This window comes from Gekko japonicus, unplaced genomic scaffold, assembly GCF_001447785.1.
Source record: "Gekko japonicus isolate JY-2015 unplaced genomic scaffold, Gekko_japonicus_V1.1 scaffold3730, whole genome shotgun sequence".
In the NCBI taxonomy this organism is placed as follows: Eukaryota; Metazoa; Chordata; class Lepidosauria; order Squamata; family Gekkonidae; genus Gekko; species Gekko japonicus.
In genome coordinates this window covers 97,208-105,897 of record NW_015175481.1, presented here as the reverse complement: position 1 = coordinate 105,897, position 8,690 = coordinate 97,208, and the positions used below count along the sequence as shown (strand labels likewise).

Below are 8,690 nucleotides of genomic sequence, written 5' to 3'. Positions count from 1 at the left end.
CTGTGTCCCACAGCCCCTGCGAAACTGCAGAAGGTCCCGCAGGGCCCTGATCTCCCCCGGGAGCTCATTCCACCAGGTAGGAGCCGCCACTGTAAAGGATCTGGCCCTGGTTGTGGCGAGCCTTGCCTCCCTGGGGCCTGGAATCACCAGGCGATGTTGCGTCCCGGACCGGAGTGTGTGGGGAAATGGAATGTATCGATCCAAATCCTGACAAGTCCTTCTCTTTCCTTCCTCCCCCCCCACCACGTCCCTCTTCTAGATTCCGCTTTTCTGCTCAGCGACGCCCACGTCACAGTCATGCTGCAGTGCTTGGAAGCCGTGGAACAGAATAACCCCCGGCTGCTTGCTCAAATCGACACGACCATGGTGAGGAAAGGCGTCCTTGATTTTTGCCTCTTCTGTCCTCCCGCACCTTCCCCCTTGCCCGGATGCGTGCTTCTTTACTGTCGTCCTTCCCGCAGTGACCTTGATTCTGGCGGCATGCAAGCCAGTTGTGAGGGCACTGGGCATAAGAGAACATAAGAACACAGGAGAAGTCAATGTTGGATCAGGCCAATGGCCCATCCAGTCCAACACTCTGTGTCACACAGTGGCCAAAAATACCAGGTGCCATCAGGAGGGCCAGCAGTGGGGCCAGGACACAAGAAGCCCTCCCACTGTTGCCCTCCCCCAGGCACCAAGAATACAGAGCCTCCCTTGCCCCAGCCTGAGAGTTCCTGTCTGTACCTTGTGGCTCATAGCCACTGATGGACCTCTGCCCCGTATAAGAACGTAAGAGAAGCCAGTGTTGGATCAGGCCAAAGGCCCATCCAGTCCAACACTCTGTGTCACACAGTGGCCAGAAATACCAGGTGCCATCAGGAGGTCCACCAGTGGGGCCAGGACATTAGAAGCCCTCCCACTGTTGACCTCCCCCCCCCCCAAGCACCAAGAAGACAGAGCATCACTTGCCCCAGAGTCCCTATCTATACCTTGTGGCTAATAGGCAAACGGCCAGGAAGCAAATCGCCCTCCTAAGAGAGGACCTAAAGAGGGGCTTTCTCTGCTCGTCTCGAGCTTTGTGTTTCGCTCCTCTCCCAGGGCAAGTAAAAAAGCCTTCTGGGGGAATCGCTTGCCAGGCCTGCTTTGATAAGGAAGAGGGGGAAGGGATGGGAACCGAGCCGAAGACCACAGAGAAAAGACTAGTTAATCAGAGCTACGGGAATGTCTAAACTGCTAACGTTAACTTTAGTGCCAAAAAAATCAAGGATTTGAGATAGTTTCAAGCCGGGCTTGGGGTGGGGGTGCCGGAACTCCCAAGAGGGAAATGAAGTTTTCAATCTGTATTCTGAAAACTCACAAACGTCTAGACATTTTTAAAAGAATTTTGTCAAAGAGGTTCCAGTGCTTTCCCCCCAGAAAAAACCCCGGGAAAGTACCTGAGATTTGGTGGTGTTAAAAATGGAAAATGAAAGTGTTAGATTGGTAAAGTGAACGCTTTGTGTTGAATGGGTTAGATTTAAGCCACGGTTGGTCTGTCTTGTTATTTAAGTGTACTGCTGAATCGGGGTCTGGTTCCGCTGTTGCCTTACTTTATAATCTGCTTTGTTACTAAGTGTTGTACATATTTAGTTCCTACTTTGTTATATCTCGTCTATTGTAATGATAATAAAAAAGAGAAAAGGGGTTTCCATTGTTTAGGGTGGCCCCAGAGGATAGCATAAGGAGCGATCGTTTTACGTTAGGGAGGTAAGATTTGAGGCTAAGGTCTTGGGAAGATTCTGTAAGAAGAGGAGTACGTTTTTATACCCCGCTTTGTCTAGTCATGCCGGCCACATGGCCGCGGAAACGTCTTCGGACAGCGCTGGCTCTTCGGCTTGGAAACGGAGATGAGCACCGCACCCTAGAGTCGGATCCAACTGGGTTTCGAGCAAGGGAAACTTTTACCTTTCTCTACCTTAAGCGTCTCATAGTGGCTTACAATCAGCTTCCTTTCCTCTCCCCACAACAGGCATTGAATGAGGCAGGTGGGGCTGAGAGAGTTCTGGGAGAACTGGGACTGGCCCAAGGTCACCCAGCAGGCTTCAGGTGGAGGAGTGGGGGAATCAAACCCGGTTCTCCAGATTAAGAGTCCACCACTCTTAACCCTTACAGCACCACACTTGCGAAGCAGTGGGATCTAGGCTTACCAAGTGGCGGCAGGGGATCCGCATGTCTTTACAGGATCCCTGCCGCGGGGACGGCGATATGCGTTGCACCGCCGTTGCCAGGATGTGACGCTACACCAGGCACTGTGGGGGCGGAGGCCGGACAGTGAGGTGGTGGGCCTTGGAGGCGTCCATCCTGTCCGGCAGCTCCCCGGAGATTGAGGGCGAGTCGGCGGCCGGCGGGTCTGTGGGCGGGACGGAGGCGACGGAGGGAGGCAACATGGCCAGGGGATTGGTCCCCGTCCTGAGCGACAGATCAGGGACCCAAAGCCTGGGGAGGCGTGTGGAAGAGTTCACACGAAAACTCAAATATATACAAGGAGAGCTGTGGTCTTGGCGTTCTCTTCATTTGACAGTCGCACACGCTGAGCGCCCCGATTTTGTCGATGAGGTTCAGTAGGGTGGTCCAGTGCCCCCCGCACCTTAGAACGGTCCTCGGTAGGGGCTCAGTTCCACGGCAGACAAGACAGCACAGGAAGTATTCACGGAAGGCAAACCGATTCCAGTGATGCCTTAGTACTTTCTGTCCCAGCTTCTGTCTGTCTTTCTGGCTTACCCACGAGGCTCTCCTCTCTTCAGTTTGCAAGGAAAAGCGAGGCGTCCATGCCCGTCATCAAGAGCCAGAGCCTCACCGCGCTTCCCGGATCCGTGTGCACCCCTCCCGCTGAGTGCATGACCCACCGATACTTTGGCTCCTTCTCAGGTCTTCACTCCGCCTCTGCCAGCATACAAGGTAGGGGAGATGAGTCGAACGCTGCCGTGCCTGGGGCACAACTTCCCCGCGTAGATGCAATTTTCCTGCTCTCGATCCAAGCACTTGCATTTCAGTATATGTCAGTGATCGATTGAAGGCTCGTCTCCCTGAGCAGCCTTTTGCAGGCAAAAAACTGCAGCATGGTCCGTGCTAGATCTGGGTAACTTGTGTCCGGGGAGGGGCCCTAGTTTAGTGGCAGAACATCTGTTTGTCATGCAGAAGGTCCCAGGTTCAGTCCCTGGCACCTCCAGTTTAAAAGGACCAGGTAGTAAATGATGTGAACGACCTCCGTCTCACACCCTGGAGAGCTGTAAAGAGGGGGCTGGGGCTCAGTGGAAGAGCTTCTGCTTGGCATGCAGAAGGTCCCAGGTTCAATCCCCAGCATCTCCAGTTTAAAAGGACCAGGTAGTAAGTGAGGTGAAAGACCTCAGCCTGAGCCCCTGGAGAGATGTAAAGAGGGGCTGTGGCTCAGTGGAAGAGCTTCTGCCTGGCACGCAGGAGGTCCCAGGTTCAATCCCCGGCATCTCCAGTTTAAAAGGACCAGGTAGTGACTGATGTGAAAGACCTCCGTCTCACACCCTGGAGAACTGTAAAGAGGGGCCGTGGCTCAGTGGAAGAGCTTCTGCTTGGCATGCAGAAGGTCCCAGGCTCAATCCCCGGCATCTCCAGTTTAAAAGGAACAGGTAGTGAGTGATGCGAAAGACCTCCGCCTGAGACCCTGGAGAACCACTGTCAGTCTGAATAGATGATACTGACTTTGATGGACCGCTCATCTGCTTCAGTAGAAAGAGGGCAGGGAGCTGTCCCTGTTGGCAGCAGAGGTTAGGACTCGCAAGAATGGGTTTAAATTAAGTGCGAGAAGGGACTGGCTGGGCATTAGGGGGAGACGTTTTGACAGTCAGAGTTGTGCAACAGTGGAATTGGCTGCCTGGGGAGGTGGTGAGCTCCCCCTCCCTGGCAGTCTTTAAGCAGCAGCTGGAAGGACACTTGTCAGGGATGCTCTAGGCTGGTTTGGCATTGAGCAGGGGGGTGGGACCAGACGGCCTGCAGGGCCCCTTCCGACTGTGTGTGATTCCATGATCCTATGAATGGGACAAGAAAGCTGGAGAACCGGAGGGCTTGTAAGCCGCAGGAACAAAGACTTCTGCTCACAGTCTTCTCCCCCCCAAAAAAAAAAAATTCAAGGGGCATTTGGGGTTCCTACTGGGGGTGGGTGGGGAAATCACTCACGAGTGGAAGTCCTTGCACTGGCAGAAATGTTACATATTACTTATTTGGATAACCTTACCCTGCTCTTCTCCACTGAGTGTGTCCTCAAATCAGCTTACAATGTAAAAAAAGCAAGAGGCCAAAAATTGCATGCCTATAAAAACAGCAGAAAAATCCACCTGGCAGCAACAAACTAATATACAAGGGAAGGGAAGGGAACAGAGCAGGTGGTAAAAGCTGTGCCCCCGATGGCAACAGTCTCTCTTCAGACGCTTCTTTCCTTCCAGGAGGCCGTTCCCTTTAAGCTTGCAGGTAGGGGTGTGCGCAAAAAATAATCGGCAGATTCGGCAGACAGACTCCCTCATGTCAATATCGGCAGTACTAGCCAATGTCAATTTCGTCCCCATTATATCCCATGGGTCATTGAAGTCAATGGCGAAAACATAAGGCTGGAGGGGAGGGGGTTTGAGGGAGAGGCTCTAAACTCGCAGGGTAGCGTGGATCACCGTTGCCAGGTCATTGCGTTCGTTCCTAAGCGGTGCCACCCTTGAGTCTATGGTGACTAAGTCGCCCTGTTCTATGGCACCGGACGCTGGGGGATCCTATACATTTCTGTCTCTTCCTCTTTCCAGACAGGAGGCCATCAGGCACTTTGACTTCGGTTTGCAGTGGTCCCAGCCAGCCTCAGGAAAATGCCCCGTGTGCCTCATCCCACTGGCATCCGGAGGGGAGGTCCCCCCGCCACCCTGCCGCTGCCGCCCTTCCACACTTTACCGTCTCTCCCCCGTGGGACTCTTTCCACCACGCTGACTCCGCTGGCCGGCAGAACCGGGCTTCCAGCAGCCCGAGCGAGTCCAGCGCGGCCGACAGCAACAGCACCGAGAGCAGCACGTCCAACCTGTTCTCCTCCAGCAGCTCCCAGAAGCCGGAGTCCGTCTCGTCCTTGGGGGAGCAGGAGGTGAGCGGGGGTAGCAGCCGGGCGGCGAGCCTCTTGCGGAGATCCAGTTTCTCAGAAGGACAGACGTTGACCCCCTACGGGACGCACAAGAGGAGCCACGTCCGCTCCCACTCGGATACCAACGTGGCCTCTGGGAAAGCTCTTGGTAAGTTGGGCGAGGCCTTGATCCGCTGTGGTCATTGACATAAGAACGCAGGAAGAGCCCTGCTGGATCAGGCCAGGGGTCCATCTAGTCCAGCATCCCACCTCACACAGAGTGGCCAACCACTGTAGACCAAGAAGCCCTCGGAGGAAAGGCTGAGGGGCTTCTTGGGAATATTCAGTCTGGAGAAGAGGAGGTCGAGGGGGGACAGGATGGCTCTCTTGAAGTCTTCGAAGGGCTGTCACATTTAGGAGGGCAGGCAGCTGTTCCTGTTGGCAGCAGGAGAGGACTTGCAAGAATGGGTTTAGATTAAGGGCGGGAAGGGACCGGCTAGATCTTAGGGGAAACTTTTTGACAGTCAGTCGTGCAACAGTGGAATCAGCCGCCTGGGGAGGTGGTGAGCTCCCCCTCCCTGGCAGTCTTCAAGCAGCGGCTGGACAAACGCTTGTCAGGGATGCTCTAGGCTGGTCCTGCGTTGAGCAGGGGGGTTGGACACTAGATGACCTGTATAGCCCCTTCCAACTCTGATTCTACGATTCAGTTCCTCTGGATGACCAACAGCAGCCCACGGAGGCCAAGGCCTTCCCCTGATGTTGCCTCCTGGCGCTGGTGTTCAGAGGCTTACTGCCTCTGAATATGCAGGTTCCCTCTAGTTGACATGGCTAGTAGCCAGTGATGGACCTCTCCTCCATGAATCTGTCCAACCCCCTTGTAAAGCCGTCTGTGCCTGTGGCCATCACCAGTGTTCCCTCTAAGCCGTGGAGTCTCATGAGCAAAAATTCTACTTTGTGAGCTACTGGCATTAAAGTTGTGAGCGAGCGATTTGGCTACTGCATAACTTAGTTTGCTCTGGAGCCCTCCTTCCTGAGCTGAGATAAAAATGTCTGAGCCAGAGGCTAAAAAACTGTAAGCTAGCTCACACTAACTCAGCTTAGAGGGAACACTGGCCATCACTACGTCCTCTAGCAGAGTCTCCTGGCCCTCATATTCCGAGACCAGCTGCTTCTGAACAGGGAGGTTTCCCTTTAGTCACCAAGAGCAGTAGCCACTGATAGATGTATCCTCCGTGCATCTTTCTAACCCCATTTTAAAGCCGTCTGTGCCTGTGGCCATCACTCCATCCTCTATAAGAACATAAGCAGAGCCCTGCTGTATCAGACCAGTGAGGGTCCATCTAGTCCAGCCTCCTGTCTCACACAGTGGCCAACCAATTCCTCCAACAACAGGGCATAGAGGAGCCCTGCTGGATCAGACCAGTGAGGGTCCATCTAGTCCAGCCTCCTGTCTCACACAGTGGCCAACCAATTCCTCCAAGAACAGGGCATAGAGGAGCCCTGCTGGATCAGACCAGTAAGGGTCCATCTAGTTCAGCATCCTGTCTCACATAGTGGCCAGCCAGTTCCATAGAGCCAGAGGCTTTCCTCTGATGTTACCTTCTGGCTGTAGGATTCAGGGGCCATCTGCCTCTAAATGTGGAGGTTCCCGTAAGTCTCCACGGCTAGTAGCCACTGATAGACCTGTTCTCCATGAATCTGTCCAATCCCCTTTTAAAGCCATCTATGCCTGTGGCCTTCACTACATCCTCTGGCAGAAAAGTTTAAGGTCTTGGGCACTGACTAACACCTCGTTTAGCACCCACTGTCAGTTAGAAGCTATATGTATATATATAATGTCAGCTGTTGTCCCTCAATGGAAGCTTGGCAGAAAAGTCAGGAATTGGGCGGGAGGCCGAAGCTGAGAAGGGAAGAGTTGAGCTAAGTAAATTCAGGAAGAGGAGGGCCACTCGTAATTTAAATGATGCTGAGGTTAGAATTTAAATCTATATTTTTCTGCTCTGGGTTCTTTTATAACACTCCCAGATTGAAGTCTGCTTCCTTACCGCGTTTTAAAAGGCTCTGGCCTTGAGAAGAAAGATTCTATGGGAAGGGGGGAAGAAGAGGCAGCTGGAGGGACCCTCTGTAAATCGTGCCACGCCCTCAGAGCCCTTTCAACGATCGAGGTTTATAAGATTGTGCATGGGGTAGAGCAGGTTGAGAAAGAAGTACCTCTCTCCCTTTCTCACAATACAAGAACTCGCGGGCACTCCATGAAATTGCTGAGCGGTTGGGTTAGAACGGATAAAAGGAAGTCCTTCTTCACCCAAAGCGTGATGAACACGTGGAATTCACTGCCACAGGAGGTGGTGGCGGCTACAAGCATGGACAGCTTCAAGAGGGAATTAGATAAGCATATGGAGCAGAGGTCCATCGGTGGCTATTAGCCACAAGGTATAGATAGGAACTCTCAGGCTGGGGCAAGGGATGCTCTGTATTCTCGGTGCTTGGAGGGGGCAAGAGTGGGAGGGCTTCTAATGTCCTGGCCCCACTGCTGGACCTCCTGATGGCACCTGGTGTTTTTGGCCACTATGTGACAGAGTGTTGGACTGGATGGGCCACTGGCCTGATCCAACATTGGCTTCTCTTATGTTCTTATGGATAAACATCTGGAGCAGAGGTCCATCAGTGGCTATTAGCCACACGGTATAGATAGGAACTCTGGGTCTGGGGCAAGGGATGCCCTGTATTCTTGGTGCTTGGGGGGGGCAACAGTGGGAGGGCTTCTGATATCATGGCCCCACTGGTGGACCTCCTGATGGCACCTGGTATTTTTGGCCACTGTGTGACGGAGTGTTGGACTGGATGGGCCATTGGCCTGATCCAACATTGGCTTCTCTTATGTTCTTATATGGAGCAGAGGTCCATCAGTGGCTCTAGATATGAACTCTCAATCTGGGGCAAGGGATGCTCTGTATTCTTGGTGCATGGGGAGGGGGGCAACAGTGGGAGGGGGCTACTAGTGTCCTGGCCCCACTGCTGGACCTCCTGATGGCCCCTGGTATTTTTGGCCACTCTGTGACACAGAGTGTTGGACTGGATGAGCCATTAGCTTGATCGAACATTGGCTCCTCTGATGTTCTTATGTTCCTCTGTTTTGTCATTTTTAAAGTTAATCATGTTTTATTTTCAAAATTTGGATCCTGCCTTTCTGCCCTTACAAGGGCCGCCAAGGCGACTTTTAAAAATCACATTCTAAAAGTGATTTTAAATTTTTTAATTATGCACGGCAGCATAATTTTAAAAATCACATTCTAAAAGTGTTAAAGTGAACCCCACCAAACCAGGCGTAATGAAAGCTATTAAAAACAGAGCGAACATGCATACGAAATGTAAAAATAATAATAATGCAATTGCAACATTGGTTAGGGAGGACGGAGCATTGCGGGACTGCCAGGGGAAACCGAGAAGGTCTTCACTTGCCGGCGGGAGACGGCAACAGAAGGGGAGAGAGGTCCAGAGCTTTGGTGTCAGGTCTCCACAGCAAACAACGTAGTACACACTTGCAAGAAGGTTTTACTTTATTGAAGCCATGAAGCACTTGAACAGGGTCACTGTTCAGAATAAC

General features: G+C 52.7%; 1 protein-coding gene across 1 annotated transcript in view; it reads left to right on the top strand.

Annotated features, from left to right (window-relative positions):
- Positions 1 to 8,690, top strand: part of RUBCN (RUN domain and cysteine-rich domain containing, Beclin 1-interacting protein) — a gene marked incomplete at both ends in the record, with an annotated part of 50,334 nt that overhangs the window by 3,858 nt on the left and 37,786 nt on the right. The window contains 3 exons of the mRNA XM_015425971.1: positions 260 to 366; positions 2,766 to 2,919; positions 4,782 to 5,252. Of these exons, the coding sequence (XP_015281457.1) occupies positions 260 to 366; positions 2,766 to 2,919; positions 4,782 to 5,252 (732 nt within the window). The remainder of the gene's footprint in view (positions 1 to 259; positions 367 to 2,765; positions 2,920 to 4,781; positions 5,253 to 8,690) is intronic.